Raw genomic sequence first — 18,623 nt, 5'->3', positions numbered from 1 at the left:
TCTGGTGTTTTGAATCCAGCTTTGCAAAGAAACACTCCCTTTAGCATCCTCCCTCCGCTCTTTGTCTTTCTGTCTCATCTTCTTTTTTGTGAAAGTGTGTTACTATAAACAGTGTGCAACACACATTTTGAACATACAATATGCAAAGCATAATGTGATTTCTGAAATTTAGACCTGGTGTTATTTAACATTATGCAGTTAAATTCCAAGGTTACTTAAATGTTATTATCACTTTTATAAACTGTAAAGGACTGACATTGGCTTTATGTATACTTTAATACACCGTAAATTTTAGAAAACAGCTTGCTTTATGTATTCAGTTTAGCAACAGTTTAAGGGCTCACTTTATCTTACTTTATCATTTATATTATAACTTTATGATTTAGCTGTGCAGCAATTGTAGTAACTGGACAGACCACACAAGTTTAAATAACAACAAAAAATTTTTAGGAACTTGCATTAGCTCTGTGATCTGATTGTTCACCTTATGAACTAATGCACGTTTTTAATGCATTTGGGCCCACTCAAGTGCCAAGCGCACCCCTCCCCATCGCTCCTGATCCGCTGCCTTGCAAAACAAGAGACGTGATGCAACAGCCGAAGATGGTCATCTAGCGCATGTTTACATAAACAATAAAAAAATTACGCAGAGAGTGTTTTACTATTCATCATGTCTTAATCGCTTTGACACAGTGGATAAAAAGTGTCTGCAAATGGAATATTTGCAAATATAATTTCTGGGCACCTCAGCCCAGAAGGGCAAAGGGGCAGTGGCTTGGGCCACCGAGCCCCTCCCCTGTGCACATCCCTGATCAGAGTACACTATTAAGTGGATTTAAGACTATTAATAAGTAATGTTTTACATATAGTAATAAATAATAAAAGTTGAGTTGGATGCCTTGATGTCCATATATTATGCTTATTTGGTCTCAGCTCTGGATGCCTTTGTTTTTCCTTTCTTTAATGTGGTCACACATTTTTTTGACACACTTTTAATTCATACTGTAAATCCAGCTGAAAAATTAAACCATGCTATGTCCATATCACAGGATGATGAATAGGTGGATGAGGGTTGGATATGCAGAGACAGGACTATAAGAAAGACTATCAAGAAAGGCCTTTCCAAAAAAGCATGAAAAACTGAGGCTCATTTACTAGGAGCCCATGTTTAACTCTTGCATCATTGAATCTAAATATGAATGCAGCACTGATTTCATTGTGGAGTTTAGTTTTGGTGGCTTCTCTAGCTCTGTCAGGTAAGATTATGTTATGTTAATCATATAAAAAGTCTATGTGATTAAAATAGTATTAAATGTAATTTCCTGAAAATGATTCCATCCAAAAATCCATCAGATGTTTTCTTTGTGATTTTGCTGATGTGATTAATGATGTTAGAGTCGACAACTCAAACTTTAAGCTCTTTCACTAAGCTCTTTTAAACATGACCAGGTGACTGTGAGACACTGAGTTCAAAAGTTGATCTACAGTACAGTCTGTTGCAATGTGTGAAGACGTTTAATCAAGAGCCTGTACCTCGATTATCCCTCATGATCTGTTTGGTTTGTGTGCGACCTAATTTAAAAGTTCAAAAACATGCTTAAAATGACAGTACACCCAAAAATGAAAATTCTTCAGGGATAGACTGGCCATCTGGAGCACTGGGATTGTTCCTGGTGGGCTGGTCGAGTAGTGGGCTATGGTCGCATTTTGCGACTGCTTTTTCCCTCCCGTGCGACTGCAAAATTGTCCCACTCTTATTTATTAAGTGCTGCCATTTACTGCTACGCACAGGAAACACCAAATGCTCCGAAAGTGTGACAAAACGGTGGTGCCTGATTAAACTGCGCAGTGCATTGCTGGCCACAGCGTGAGAGCAGAGTGGGACCGGCCCACCTGCGGAGCGCTGATGAACCCACTCTGCGCTTACACCATGCAGTACAGTGGTAAACACAGCGCGAGATATAGAAACCTTAAAGGCTCCATGCAAAGCTTGTTGAAAACAGATTAAACAGCCCCAGCATAATGAACAGCAGTGACGAGGTAAACAGGAAAACGGTGTGCCATCCACAACAGTAATTACAGGCTTTTCAATCCACACATCACTATTCTTATTACATTTCAGTTATAGCAGTTACACTAACTGTAGAAACTATAGTGTTTTGGCAGAAATATTGTATTTATTTACAATAAATCTTACTATTATTATAATTATACTACATATTGTATTTTAGGGGACTATAAGTCACTTTTATATGGCCAGGTTTTTTTTTTAGAAACCATAATTACATCTAACCATAGTAATGAGGAGCATGGTTTTTCATATGATTACCATAATCTAAATTATAAATTCTAATTCTAATGAACTTTAATGGAAAAAGTTCATTCAGTAATTAAGAGCCTGATAAAAGATTGATATCAGTATAGAAGTCCTACTGTCAGAATGTTTGAACATAGCCTTACATAAATTGTGTTAATTCACTTTTTACAGATTTTTTAGTTGTTAATATCAGTAACATTTGCATTCAAACCCAGTGCTTTACTGTCAAATGTGCATTTTTACATGACAAAAATATGCAATATTAATATTGTTAACTGCATTTAAGATTCAATAATAATGTAATATACCAATATACCATTTCTGTTGTTGTTTTGTCCCAGTCCAGCCCTGAAAATGTCATCATTTACCCAACCCCATGTTGTTTTAACCCATACAACATTCTTTCTTCTCTTGCAAATAATCAAACTTGAACCCTAAAAAAAGGAACAAGAAAGTGTTATTTTAGAAAGCACCAGAAAATATTAGCAAGCTGAAAAAAGCAAAGATGACTAAGTCTTCAGATTACTTCATAGCCTTTTGTGTGATTGTTTGCTTTCTCTGGAAAAATGAAAACGAAGTCTACAAAGTAGGTCAAGTCTTTTTGGATGAGACTGATGCAAATATATATTGTATACATATGGTAAAGGTGATTCAGAGGTCTTTATGTTGTATGGGGACAAGAAACGTGATTTGATAAATTGCATATATGAATCTACTTTTTACAATCTACAAACTATTTTGTATTTGTAAACAACCCATGTTTTTAGAATACGTTATGTTTCAAAGCCACAAGGCGGCATATTTTAATGCAAATGTTTAAAGACCAAGGAAATAAAGTTCCTCACGGATTTTCTGTACATGCACCTTTCAGTTAATGTCATTGTGTAGGCTGCATATTGTATATGTTCAGCATTAACTGTATTCTGTGCCTTTTTGTCTAAAATTGTTAACTGATGTGCAGATGTTCAGAAAATTATGAGGGCTAGGTCAAGGGGGTTGCTTATTTTTAGTTATTAATAAGGTTACTGCTCCTCATAATTTTGTAATTAATTGTAAGACTGGCTGCTTTAGGCTGTAGGCTTAAGTTTCTTCACAGTCTATCAGGAACTGTGATGATCACTTGCATGCAGTGATCAGTAAAATCAGTTATGTGTTCTTTTCAACCACTAGAGGGCGCTATTCTCAAATCACTATCTAGTACTTAATGACAGCAGTCTAATCACACAGCAGTTCACTTCAAATGAATTGATTGCTATGAATGTTGCTCTGAACCTTTGCATTAGTGAGTTGAAGTTCATGTCCATTCAGCCAGACTCAAACAACTTTGTGGCAAAGTGTGTAAATATGCGAAATCAATAAAATTATCAAATAAAATGTAGATAATCTTAATGGTGCAGATTTGCTTTCAATGTAAGATTTTGGGAGACAGTGAATTCTCACAGCATTCCTATCCAGTATTTGTCATACAATTCCACGTTACACTAGGGTAGGCTATACAGAGGACCTTAAACTTAGATGTTTGCTAGCTCTGCAATGTGTGGCAAAAACTACTACACTCATAAAAGCCAGGCATTCATTGTATGATCCCCTTGCTATGGCACATGCGTTTCAATGCATCTGACATGCATGCATGGCATACGTCATGCGCTACAGTACATCAGCGCTTATTTTTGGACATTGTCATAAACTAAAAGAATGCATGTTGTTCCTCAAACCAGCATCCCTGATGAGATCCACTAATCTTCCAATGAAGCACATACAGTACTGTAGCTCATTTACTTTACGTACTGTATTGTCCTACTGAAGGAAGATGAGTGCTGAAATTTTAAATAACGGAGGTTGTTTACATGAAGTTTGAAGGCTTAAGTATATGAGCATCATGCAGGTACTTCCCAGGTGACATAAAACATTAAAATGTTAAACTTGTACAGATGAAATCATCGGCACTGAGCAAGGTACTGCTCTCACCCTGTGTGTCTCCCTCGTCATCAATAAACCAGATGTTATGACAACATACTTTGGGGAAGCTGATTACAACCTCTGTAAAGCAAGAAAACTACAAACTTGAGTGATCTGCTACGCTGTAAAAAGTGGTGATGTGCTGTTGTTACATTAATGAGCTACTGCTAACTGATCTAACTCTTAAAAAGTGCTTTTTTTATTAGTCAGGTTGATTCAGTAATTTTAAGTGCTATTTTTTTAAGCAGTTCATTTACAGGTGCATCTCAATAAATTAGAATGTCATGGAAAAGTTCATTTATTTCAGTAAATCAACTCAAATTGTGAAACTCGTGTATTAAATAAATTCAATGCACACAGACTGAAGTAGTTTAAGTCTTTGGTTCTTTTAATTGTGATGATTTTGGCTCACATTGAACAAAAACCCACCAATTCACTATCTCAAAAAATTAGAATATGGTGACATGCCAATCAGCTAATCAACTCAAAACACCTGCAAAGGTTTCCTGAACCTTCAAAATGGTCTCTCAGTTTGGTTCACTAGGGTACACAATCATGGGGAAGAATGCTGATCTGACAGTTGTCCAGAAGACAATCACTGACACCCTTCACAAGGAGGGTAAGCCACAAACATTCATTGCCAAAGAAGCTGGCTGTTCACAGAGTGCTGTATCCAAGCATGTTAACAGAAAGTTGAGTGGAAGGAAAAAGTGTGGAAGAAAAAGATGCACAACCAACCAAGAGAACCGCAGCCTTATGATTGTCAAGCAAAATCGATTTGGGTGAACTTCACAAGGAATGGACTGAGGCTGGGGTCAAGGCATCAAGAGCCACCACACACAGACATGTCAAGGAATTTGGCTACAGTTGTTGTATTCCTCTTGTTAAGCCACTCCTGAACCACAGACAACGTCAGAGGCGTCTTACCTGGGCTAAGGAGAAGAAAAACTGGACTGTTGCCCAGTGTTCCAAAGTCCTCTTTTCAGATGAGAGCAAGTTTTGTATTTCATTTGGAAACCAAGGTCCTAGTGTCTGGAGGAAGGGTGGAGAAGCTCATAGCCCAAGTTGCTTGAAGTCCAGTGTTGTTTCCACAGTCTGTGATGATTTGAGGTGCAATGTCATCTGCTGGTGTTGGTCCATTGTGTTTTTTGAAAACCAAAGTCACTGCACCCGTTTACCAAGAAATTTTGGAGCATTTCATGCTTCCTTCTGCTGACCAGCTTTTTAAAGATGCTGATTTCATTTTCCAGCAGGATTTGGCACCTGCCCACACTGCCAAAAGCACCAAAAGTTGGTTAAATGACCATGGTGCTGGTGTGCTTGACTGGCCAGCAAACTCACCAGACCTGAACCCCATAGAGAATCTACGGGGTATTGTCAAGAGGAAAATGAGAAACAAGAGACCAAAAAATGCAGATGAGCTGAGGGCCACTGTCAAAGAAACCTGGGCTTCCATACCACCTCAGCAGTGCCACAAACTGATCACCTCCGTGCCACGCCGAATTGAATAACACAAGGCAGTAATTAACGCAAAAGGAGCCCCTACCAAGTATTGAGTACATATACAGTAAATGAACATACTTTCCAGAAGGCCAACAATTCACTAAAAATGTTTTTTTTTATTGGTCTTATGATGTATTCTAATTTTTTGAGATAGTGAATTGGTGGGTTTTTGTTAAATGTGAGCCAAAATCATCACAATTAAAAGAACCAAAGACTTAAACTACTTCAGTCTGTGTGCACTGAATTTATTTAATACACGAGTTTCACAATTTGAGTTGAATTACTGAAATAAATGAACTTTTCCACGACATTCTAATTTATTGAGATGCACCTGTAGATGTTACAAGCAAATTTTTTTAAAGGTTACCTGGCAAAACATTTTTGCAGTCGTTGACTAGACAGACCAACTAGAACCAAATATAGTCTAAATATAAGAAGAAAAGTTATATTATATTACACGGCGCTCTGGAATACTCTTTTCTGATTGGTCAGTGGCGCCATCTAGTGGTCTGAAATCTCTAAGAAACAACCACACTTCCTTGTATCAGACCGTTCATCCCAAGTAGCTATAGCTGCAGGCCGGAGACCTCCAAATGGGGGTGGAATCTCCCAAAGAGGGTGGGGTTACTCCAAAAGGGGCTTGTGCCAACTCCAAAAAGGGGCGTCACTTCCACTCATGGTTAAGGTAGGGAAAGGTTTATGTAAGGGGCTCCCTATATCTTTAATGGCGGTTTGGAGCTCCCCCCCCCTTTTGGAGCAATGCCTGCAGCTATACCCTTCTCGCTTATCTGGGTATTGCGAGTCATCTTTCCTGCTTCTTTGATCACTGTGCAATCTCATCAAGTAAGCTAATAAAATCATTTAAACTCCAATCAATGTTTCATTTCCATTTATTTATTTATTTGGCAAGTATTCTTGTAATAAGATGCTTAGTGAGGAGTCAGATAGTCATTATTTACAAAATAAACAAACAGAACTGGTGGATTTCAGCTGTTCAGCATTTTATTACCTCTCACCTAATAACATTATTTCAACGCAAATCAATATTTAATGTCCAATTATTTATTTAATTGATCAGTAGCCATGTAATAAGTGGGATAATGTACAGTCAGCTGGTTGTTATTGCAACAACAACAAAAAAAACTTCAAGACGCTTCGCGACGGGGACCTGCTCACCCTGTCTTGGTTTATTTTGCAAAAACAACTGGATGACTATACATTATCCTGCTTATAATATTATACACAACAATTAGTCCGATCCTTGAATCTGATTGAACGAGCGGTGTTCCAAAAGTGCTGATATACAGTCCAACAGCACTGGGACACTTTACTGTTTGTATTACATCTGTGCTAGTGGCTTTCCCAATAGTTTTGGGGATTTTGATTTGTTGTTCATTTTTGACTTAATTCACTCATTTGTTCAGTCGCCATTTCCGGAGATTGAATATTTACGCCAGTAGATGGTGACAAGTGAGCATCTTTTATGTTATGAGTGAGTCATTCAAACATTGACTTAACTGGCTCATTAAAACACAGGGCTTTTCACCACCGAACCAGTGTAAGTCAACGAGAACAATTAATTTACTTAAAAGATTTGTTCAAAAGATTCATTTGTGAATAAAGCACCAATAGTTGGAAACCGAGAGTCATACAGAAATAAAAAAAATTCCCCGATTACTATAACTTTAGCTGTGAAGAGGAAATGTATGAAATAACTGGTCAGTTTTTGTCTGAATCAAGTTATTTAATGCTGTTCATTTGTTTGCTGAACTGTTGTATAAAAGCAATATCATCACACTCGCAATCGTGCTGTTGTTCCATGTCAGCACGGTTGTGATTTGGCCGGAATCGCTGATATGGAAAAAAAAAAAAGCACAATTGCAAGTGTGATATTGTTTCAGTGCAGGCCCGGTTCTATGGGGGTGCTTGAGGGTGCTAAGCACCCTCAAACTAACCTTAAAGCACCCTCCATTGCAGACCAGGGCAAACTACTGCCCTTGGGTGGATTTATCACAAACTTTTTTATTAGATCTATCATTTTTCTGGCTTTGGGACCTATCGCTAATCCACAAGCTTTTAATGTACTCAGTGTTGCCAGATAATAGATTCAACACCCCAAGCAGAGATTTATACTTGCACAAATTGGAAATATTTTGCCTTATGTCATTCTTAATTTATGCAATCTGGCAACCATGCATGGGAGCGCACTTTCTCTCTCCTCTTCGGGAAAAAAGGAAGCTTAGCACTCAATAGTGCAATATTATGCTCAAAGAAAAGTGTGATGCAGCCACTCCGTGTCCATTCGTGATGCTGTGTGTGCTGTTTAGTGCCAAGTCTGCGAACAAACCTTTTCAGAGATGAAATTTAGTAAAATCTCAATAGATTTTCGCATCATTCTCACACGGAGGAGCAAAACCAAGCAAGAGAGGAATATGTTTATTCTTTGTGTTATTTGTAAAATGCTGTATGTGAATGTTACTCTGGCAGTAATCCTTTTTCAGTGTCATGCAGCCTGTTTTATTCAGTTGTGTGCTGAATAGGGTGCCAAACAAACCATTGAGGAGGCCCACATCATGACCCATGAGCGTGTTAATGAGTTGATAATGTTTTGAGTATAAAACAACTTTATCCACTTTGCGGCAAACATTCAAATCTATAATAGAATCTATAATAGAATCTATCATTTCCGAATATTTTATTTTACTATTAAACCAAACTGATGTAGAGTGTTAAATTGAATACTAAATGACCACTGCATTGAAGTATGGTCAAATAAACAATAATTTGATTTAGCCTTTATTCAGTTTTACATAACACATAAAAGTAGCAGCAAAACTTCAAGCAATCACAGAATGGTCCCATCAGTAACACTTCAGAAAATTGTGCATCATTCATTAAGTGCATGAGTGCACTACTACTTCAGGGCTTAAAAGATACAACTATGTAGAACTGTTTATCTTCTCTCTTCCATGTTCTACTTGGTGGCTGATGTGGCCCCTGTACCAAAATAATTGCACACCTCTGCTCAATTGAATATATAAGACTAATACTGTAATACAGTGTTATATTATAGACCAATTATTGATGAACTATTTTAATTTCGTTTTGGTACAGTACTGCCATATCTAGCAATATTCATATAGCCTATTCAACTACTGTAACGGTGTTAAAGTTACTGAAATCAACCGTAAGATTTTAAGGTAGGTAGGATATAGCTTTAAAACAAGTTTCCTTCATATTCTTTATTAATGAATTCTTAGCTAAGCTAATCTTTGCGTCAGAGCAGGAGCTCCCTGAGTGCGTCTTGCTTCCAGAAAGCAGCAGTTGAACTTGGGCGGTCACTTACCGTCATGTATGAAGTCACTTCAATGGGGAATTCTCGGTCACAGACAACCCCCCTATAAAAACCGGCTGCTATCTCCAGCGCTGCAGTCAGAGAGATCCAACAGCAGACCTCTAACAGACACAGGACGTCTTGAAAACCGTATTCTTCTACAGCCATGTCTGCCTTCTCCACCTCAAACACGCGTCCCGCCATGAGCGTCGTCAAGTTCGACACGGCGCACCGCAAGAAAGCGTTGGCGAACATCTTCGAGAACATCAACCAGGACGTTCTGGTGAAACTCTTTGAGAAAGCAGGAGACCTGAAGGCGGTGGAGAGAGCCAAGAGCATCCTCACGCTCTACCAGGATCCTGAGGACGTGTCCAAAGCGCTCATGGCTCTTCAACAGGACAAGAAAGACAGATTTATGCTTATTACTGGACTGTCGCTACAGTCGTTCAAGTTTCGTTGAAGTTTGTTTGGAAATTGTGCCGATGTTTGCACAGATCGGGACCATAATGACTTGTGATATTGGGATGTGCAACCCAACGCTGGACTCTGGTGTACCTCAAAGCTTTGTGCTGAACTTGTGATGGTTTCCTAGTCGAACCATGTCAGTATGGTATGAACATCAGAGATAAAAGTCTGAGCTGCGGCTGTAGAAATGTCGTGCGACCTCAGTGTTGATGCTCCCAGAGAACATCTTAATATAGACTGATGCAAGGTGCTACTGTATAGAGACTATGAAAAGAATTAGCATTGTCTGTTTTCCAGTGTTGACTTCAAATAAAAAATTTGAATACTTGACTGAATATATTTTCTGAGTTGAATTTGAGGTTTATACAGTCCATTTATTGTTGACACCAACTTGATAAAAATATGAAGTCCTATCACACAGAACTGTGTGATCTTGATAAAGACACTGAGAAAAAAAAAAAAAAGTTGTGTAAGGAAGTAAAAAAGTACATAGGGTTGTCATGTATCAAAGGAATATTCCAGGTTCAATGCAAGTTAAGCTCAATCCACAACATTTGTGTCATAAAGTTAATTAACATGAAAATAATTTCAACTTGCCCATACATTTCTTTAAAAAAAAAAAAAAAAAAAAAAAATCAAGGTTACAGTGAGGCACTTACAATGAAAGTGAATGGGGCCAGTTTTTGGAGGGTTTAAAGGCAGAAATGTGAGTCTTATAATTTAATAAAAGCACTTACATTAATTCTTCTTTTAAAATAAAACCTGTAAAGTTAAGTCATTGTTTTAGGGTTTTGTCACATTACATCATGGATTGGCCCCCATTCAATGTGAGTGCCTTACTGTAACCCAGGTTTTTGCTTTTTTATTTTTTTATTCTTTTTATTTTTTTTTTTTTTAAAGAAAACAAGGATTTGATTTGATTTTCTCTCAAAACACTTAAACAGCAACAAAAACTACTACAGCACTTTCCTGAACGCCTGTTTGTCACTGTGCACAGCAAAGGTTTCCTGATCCATGAGATCATTGCATATAATGTTTAAAGGTTTATTTTTAGGCAGTTGTATCTAATATTTAATCATTTTTAATGTTTAATAATATTTTTTTAAATGTTGCAAATTTATGTAGCTAATGATGAGAATCCCTGAAATGTATTTATTTAACTTTATTATGAATCTTTATTATTAAATTATTCTGTGATTTATTATCATTTATTTTGAGACAAAATACTTATTTGTCGTTTTCTGTTTTGTTCAAGGTGATTAAATCAAAAGTTTTTCAATAACTGTCCAATATGTGAAAGGATATACAGGTGCATCTCAATAAATTAGAATGTCGTGGAAAAGTTCATTTATTTCAGTAATTCAACTCAAATTGTGAAACTCGTGTATTAAATAAATTCAATGCACACAGACTGAAGTAGTTTAAGTCTTTGGTTCTTTTAATTGTGATGATTTTGGCTACATTTAACAAAAACCCACCAATTCACTATCTCAACAAATTAGAATATGGTGACATGCCAATCAGCTAATCAACTCAAAACGCCTGCAAAGTTACCTGAGCCTTCAAAATGGTCTCTCAGTTTGGTTCACTAGGCTACACAATCATGGGGAAGACTGCTGATCTGACAGTTGTCCAGAAGACAATCATTGACACCCTTCACAAGGAGGGTAAGCCACAAACATTCATTGCCAAAGAAGCTGGCTGTTCACAGAGTGCTGTATCCAAGCATGTTAACAGAAAGTTGAGTGGAAGAAAAAGATGCACAACCAACCGAGAGAACTGCAGTCTTATGAGGATTGTCAAGCAAAATCTATTCAAGAATTTGGGTGAACTTCACAAGGAATGGACTGAGGCTGGGGTTAAGGCATCAAGAGCCACCACACACAGACGTGTCAAGATATCTGGCTACAGTTGTCATATTCCTCTTGTTAAGCCACTCCTGAACCTCAGACAACGTCAGAGGCGTCTTACCTGGGCTAAGGAGAAGAAGAACTGGACTGTTGCCCAGTGTTCCAAAGTCCTCTTTTCAGATGAAAGCAAGTTTTGTATTTCATTTGGAAACCAAGGTCCTAGAGTCTGGAGGAAGGGTGGAGAAGCTCATAGCCCAAGTTGCTTGAAGTCCAGTGTTAAGTTTCCACAGTCTGTGATGATTTGGGGTGCAATGTCATCTGCTGGTGTTGGTCCATTGTGTTTTTTGAAAACCAAAGTCACTGCACCCATTTACCAAGAAATTTTGGAGCACTTCATGCTTCCTTCTGCTGACCAGCTTTTTAAAGATGCTGATTTCATTTTCCAGCAGGATTTGGCACCTGCCCACACTGCCAAAAGCACCAAAAGTTGGTTAAATGACCATGGTGTTGGTGTGCTTGACTGGCCAGCAAACTCACCAGACCTGAACCCCATAGAGAATCTATGGGGTATTGTCAAGAGGAAAATGAGAAACAAGAGACCAAAAAATGCAGATGAGCTGAAGGCCACTGTCAAAGATACCTGGGCTTCCATACCACCTCAGCAGTGCCACAAACTGATCACCTCCATGCCACGCCGAATTGAGGCAGTAATTAAAGCAAAAAGAGCCCCTACCAAGTATTGAGTACATATACAGTAAATGAACATACTTTCCAGAAGGCCAACAATTCACTAAAAATGTTTTTTTTTTTTGGTCTTATGATGTATTCTAATTTGTTGAGATAGTGAATTGGTGGGTTTTTGTTAAATGTGAGCCAAAATCATCACAATTAAAAGAACCAAAGACTTAAACTACTTCAGTCTGTGTGCATTGAATTTATTTAATACACAAGTTTCACAATTTGAGTTGAATTACTGAAATAAATGAACTTTTCCACGACATTCTAATTTATTGAGATGCACCTGTAATTTGCGGAGTGACTCTTTGCGCTAGGTGTAAATAGCATTGCCCACACAGTGTGGCTATTTGCACTCAAAATGTATGTTGAAAACATTGAAATTAAAGACAAACTACACCCCTTTGTGTTGCTTCAGTGGGGTGGGGTGTAAAGTTGCTGTGGATGTGTTTTCTCGCACAGACGACCCGGGTTTGATTTCCCTTTTTGCCCCAGTTTTCCCCATCCTGTTTCCTGTCTCCACTCTTAATATTTCCTTTAATACTACTAATAATAAATTAAATAAAGTTTAATGAATGTTACATTTATATAGCGCTTTTCTGACTCTATACTCAAAGCGCTTTACACAGTGAACAGGGGACTCTCCTCAACCACCACCAGTGTGCAGCATCCACCTGGATGATGCGACAGCCGCCATAGTGTGCCATTACGCTCACTACACACCAGCTATTGGTGAGAGGAGAGAGTAGAGTGATGTAGCCAATTCATGGATGGGGATTATTAGAAAGCCATGATCAATAGGGGCCAATAGGGGGGAGTTTAGCCAGGACACCGGGGTTACACCCCTACTCTTTTTTTCGAGAAGTGTCCTGAGATTTTTAATGACCACAGAGAGTCAGGACCTCAGTTTAATGTCTCATCTGAAGGACGATACCTTTTTTACAGTATAGTGTCCCCATCACTGTACTGGGGCATTAGGACCCACACAGGCCGCAGGATGAGCACCCCCTGCTGGCCTCCCTAATACCCCTTCCAGCAGCAACCTTAGTTTTCCTCAAGAGGTCTACCATCCAGGTACTGACCAGGCTCAACCCTTCTTAGCTTCAGTGGGCAACTGGTCTTGAGCTACAGTGTGATGTGGCTGTTGGTTTTGCTATAGTAATATTGTAGTAACCATATTTTTTGGCAGAAGCCATAGTTTTAATGCAATTAACCATGGAGTTACTACAGTAATATGATAGGGAATACGGTTAATATAGTAACCATGTTTTAATTTTGTTGTTACTATGATTTTACTAGAAAAATACCATGGTGATACTATGGTTTCTGTAGTAAAACCATGGTTAATTTTTGTAATGTAATGTTAGGTTTAGGGGTAGGGGTAGGGGTTGTATAGGGTGTCTGTGGGATTCTAAGTAAACACAATAAAGACACTGCAGTGATGCCCATATACTGTATGTTGGTATTTAATTAGATGTGCAAATAGTTACTGCCACTATTTGCACTTAGGGTTAAGAAGATACTTAGTGCAAATAGTCTCTGCCTATTATTTGGGGTAAAAAGCTCTCCTGTTGCAGGGGCTATAGTCCCTCATAAAATGCATTGTAGTGTGGGGGGGAATAGATTTATTGATGAAGAACGTTCAAAGTGGGCTCACATTGACTGATCCAATCACAATGGAGATTCATTTGCTTATAAAATACTTAAGATGTTATGAAATGCCAAATGTGTTTGAAATTAACAGGAAATGGTACACCCTTTTCTGAAGTGGTTATTTTGAGTAAGCATTATCTTAACTTGTTACTCAAAAAAGCATCTCATTGTCTCAAAAGTATTTGCATAAGCCAGCATTATTTTATGGTCAGAGGAGACTTTCTGATGCTAGAAATCATTTCTGGCAATCGATACATGCTGAATCAGCAAAGTCACAACAGATGTCATGGAACTAAATGTGTCTGTTCATTGAGATAAGAGTGTGTTTAACTGATATTGCCCGAGCGAGAGTCAGTTACATCTAGTTTAATCCACTCCGCACACTCTTAAATGTGGGTATCATACGGGTTCAGACATATGAAGTTGTTTTGGAAAAGGATAAATTACAAATTACCAGTTTTCTTGGGTTAATGAGGGTCTGTTTCAGAATTACTGTTGGCTCTTACCACAATACATTCCAAATCATGAATGATTGCAGATTTAAGCAAAATTGTTTTTACCAAGGAATAAAACTATAATTTAGTGATGGATTGATGTGTTTTCACAAGTCACAAGATCAAATTGTTGTTTGTCTTCAGTAGTAGTAACTATGGTGGCAGTTGTAGTCAAACATAGTATCACATTTCCTTAAATATAGTCCAACTGTCTAAACTCATTTGTTATGAATCAAATTTTTCTTCTTTTTGTCTCCTTTTTTCCAGTCCTTGCCACTTAGAAGTTACTGGTTCTGAGGAGTTTTTATTATAATAATAGTAATTATTATTTTAGTTGTTTGGGAGAGGGGGTGGGGGGTCTTTTTGCCTGCAGAGAAAATGTGGAAACATGTCCCAAAGACTGACTATGTTACAACATTATTCATACTTTTGGTCTTGTCTGACTGACTACAGAGAGTTCTGCTTTTATAGAGTAATTTACATGATAACTTTTCACTTGTTTTTTTTTTTACTGTAAAAATGATTGTACAGTTAAAGAGAATCACAGAGTAAAAGTGTGAAACAGTCCATCTGAACTCCTTCAGCAAGACGTGTTTTGGTAAAAGTGTCCCTCCCACCGTGTTTACTCACAGTGTTGAGCTCTGAAGGTCAGAGTAGGCCATGATAAACAGCTGAACTATGTCATGCCTTCTGCTGATTAAAGTTCAACTCGGAATATCTCACTAAATATATCTTGCCCGGCAAGCTCATTGAATACTGAACTGGAAGACCAAGGTGTGCTGCCAGAAAAATACTCTATTTGGGTTATCCTGTGTGGATCATGCATTTGTATGTCTGGTTCTCTACTTCTGTGTTCAAACATATTTTTGCTGTTGTTGCTGTTGTTTTTGACTCACATCTTCAATATTTGAACATGCAAAATATGGCACTTTTGGACATTGTGGCCACACTGCCACACTTTAAAAAGGCCAAAATCAAAATAAAACTACTAGAGACAAATTGAGATTAAAATTGAGGTAAAAGTGTGCTTTAAAATCATCTTCACGGAAATGGGGCAAAACCAAACAAGTGATAATTCACCCAAAAGAAAAGGTTCTGTCATCATTTACTCCCCCTCATGTTGTACCAAACACATACCTGTATGCCTTTCCTCTGTGGAACACAAAAGGAGATATATTAGGTAGATTGTTCCAGTCACCATTCACTTTTATTGCATTTCTTTCTTTCTTTTTTTACAATGAAAGGGAATGGTGTCTGAGGCTAACATTTTGCCTAGCATCTCCTGTTGTGTTCACAGAAGAGTTCCAAAAAATGACATGGGAATGAAAGTGTGCAAATGATGACAGAAAGTTCATTTCTGGTTGGACTAGAGAACGATGTAGCTGCAGGTAGAGCTCCAAAAAAGGGCGGGAGCTCCAAACCGCCAGCAGATATACAGAGCCGAATTGACAAAACTGTCCACTATATGCTACTACAGTATATAGATTCCACAGAGGATATGCAGTACATCTTTATTGCTGGATTTACAGTACAAGTTGAAAAATATATGAAAAACTTGCTCTCAGCATTTGTCTCTAGTAATCCCTTATTCATGAAAAGGTTTTATCAAAGGTTTATGAAACTGACAAATCTGCCAGTTGGGAAACACTGCAGTGTGGATGCACATTGAATGCAAAAATATGGATTTGTTATACTCTGAGATAGGAAACATCAATTGATCAGCACCGTAACCCCTGGAAGTGTGTTTCCTATGTGTGATGAAAAAAATAATAATAATAATTCTGAGAGAGAGAGAGAGACTGCACATGTGATATGGCACATGTGAAACTTACGTTTTTGCATATCACACTTGTAATGCCTGTTCCATCTCTCAATCCATCCATCCGTCCATCTGTCCATCCATCCATTTATCCACTGTATTTATCCGTCCGTCCATCCATGCACCCATCCACCCACCCACCCACATGGGAGTGAGTAAAATAAAAATGTTTACACGAATACCCTCAGATCTTTGTAGAAAATTATAGTAGATCACTATTAATCTATAGTCATTTGTTTTAAATAGCCAAATTTGCTATGGTTTAATTGAAGGAATCTGTTCTCTCTCAAGAGATAAAATAAAACAAAAAACAATAGATATACTGTATTGCTCAAAATTAAGACAAAGTATTTTGACACTTTCTGGTTGTCAAATGTTGTGGAACATGACCATAATAAAGTGATGAACTACCTGTGTTTACTCTTGAGGAAAACTGATTTCATACATCCACTAAAAATCTCCTTGACACCAATTGGTTAAAAGTCATTGCAAAAGTGGCTGAAAAAAGTCAAATTAAATACATTTCTGAGAAAAGGACTAGCTTCATTTGTTTGTATTAGCATTTGCATGTAGGCTTGTCAAAACTAGGTCACTGGGTATTTTTCATTATAAATTGCCACCAGAGTAATAAACCAGAAGCATTTATGCTACACACAGTATAGCCACAAAAAATATTTGGACACTTGAGACACATGTTAGACTTCGTGCCAGTGTGAGTAAACTTGTTATTACCCACCAATACTACATTTGCATCACCCACTGCCAGTGCAAAGGAGCTGAAATCAGCACTATTGCATTTATTATAATTAATGAATCAGCAAATGTGTTCCTCAGCAAAATGTTATTAAATAGCTAATTCATATGACAGAACAGTTGGCTTTTGGCACGTGACATTTTTTCCTCCAATGCAAACAGCTTAATAATTGTATATGACAGAATACCTCTGAGATTTACCCTCTCTATATTCTATTATTTAAAGGTAAAAGTTATGAATACATTATCAGTGGCCCTTGCTGTGCTATTTGCATTAATTTGAATAATCAGTCATTGTAGCGCTTTAACACATAATGAGCTGTGCCCACAGAAATAAAGACTCACAGCTGTGGTTGTGCCAACATAGTCTATTTTTTACAAGAGAGCAACTTTGTAAAACCACCTCAATTTGTTAAAACTGACTTACAGTATTAACTTAAGCTGTATTTTGGTAAAATGGCACTTCCATTTGCCCAAAAATGAAAAGTCTGTCATTATTTTGTCTGCTATCGAGTCAGTGAGTTGAACTCGGAAACCAGATCACCCTGTTTCCGGAAAAGAACCGGCTAAATAGAACAATTCTCATCCGAGTCAAACTGATTCGGTTCTCAATGATCTGGTTGCAGCAGCAACATTTGGGTCTGTTCCTCACACAAGGCTACATGGCTTAAGGGGGGGCTGGGGGGCATTTCCCCCCCTATATTTGCCTCGAGCCCCCGCAGAAACTTCTGATGCCTGAACTGACGGTGAAACAATAGACTTTTTTACTCTCAATCTCCACTTTCACTTTCAGATGTAAAAGTGAAAGTGGAGATTTAGAATAAAAAAAGGACTAAAATCTTATACTTTTTCTCACCTAGACCTATTATATTGCTTCTGAAGACATGGATTTAACCACTGGAGTCTTATTGATTACTTCTGTGTTTCCTTTATGTGATTTTTGGAGCTTCAAATGTCTGATCACCATTCACTTGGATTGTATGGACTTACAGACCTGAGATATTCTTCTAAAAATCTTTGTCTGTGTTCTGCTGAATAAAGGAAGTCATACAGATCTGGGATGGCATGAGGGTAAATGATGAGAACATTTTCATTTTGGGGTGAACTATCCCTTTAAAAAAATGTGGAATATCGCACATGATTCATGTGAACTACTTTTATGGTGCTTATTTGTCATTTTTGGAGCTTGCCACGTCATTGTATGGCTAAGGCCTGTGTGAAGATTCTCCTTTTGTGTTCCACAGATAACATAGCAAAAGTTTTAAAACAGCACGAGGGTGAGTACCCTAAATGACTGGATGTTTTATTTTTGAATGAATTATTCCTTAGAAAGACTGATTAAAAGAGTGATTGCCTCAAAATGGCATAAATGATTAAACCTGGTAAAATATAGAGTTTTTGTCATTTCGAGTAGATTTTAACAAGCATTTTGATACTTTGTGTCGCTAACACTACAGTACGAGTCAGTTCTAAATTGTGCATCACAGAACCGTCAGTAGATCTGTAGCTTTGTACAAAGGAAAACCCTCTGGGCCCTGCAGAAATTCAGACACTGGCTGTCTGTTGGGAATCACTTGCAATGCATTTCATTTTTAAAGATTGTTTCCTTGTTCTTTTACGCTGGTCCTTTTATCTTTAAGGCCCAATGGGCATTTTTACCATGCACATCATTTTGGCAAAATGGAAAACACTGTAAGAAAAAGGCCTTTGGGAGACACTAAGACGTGATTTATGGGGGTCG

The 18,623-nt window shown here is 37.8% G+C and overlaps 1 protein-coding gene across 1 annotated transcript; it reads left to right on the top strand.

Moving 5' to 3' along the window:
* Positions 1 to 9,144: 9,144 nt before the first annotated feature.
* Positions 9,145 to 9,908, top strand: LOC127432242 (transcriptional and immune response regulator-like). The gene has a single exon (XM_051683161.1). The coding sequence runs from the start codon at positions 9,280 to 9,282 to the stop codon at positions 9,571 to 9,573; it is 294 nt and encodes a 97-aa protein (XP_051539121.1). The 5' UTR covers positions 9,145 to 9,279; the 3' UTR covers positions 9,574 to 9,908.
* Positions 9,909 to 18,623: the final 8,715 nt, after the last annotated feature.

Source organism: Myxocyprinus asiaticus, chromosome 42 (genome assembly GCF_019703515.2).
Source record: "Myxocyprinus asiaticus isolate MX2 ecotype Aquarium Trade chromosome 42, UBuf_Myxa_2, whole genome shotgun sequence".
NCBI classification, from domain to species: Eukaryota; Metazoa; Chordata; class Actinopteri; order Cypriniformes; family Catostomidae; genus Myxocyprinus; species Myxocyprinus asiaticus.
The sequence above is the reverse complement of the archived record's forward strand: the minus strand, read 5'-3'. Positions and strand labels throughout refer to the sequence as shown.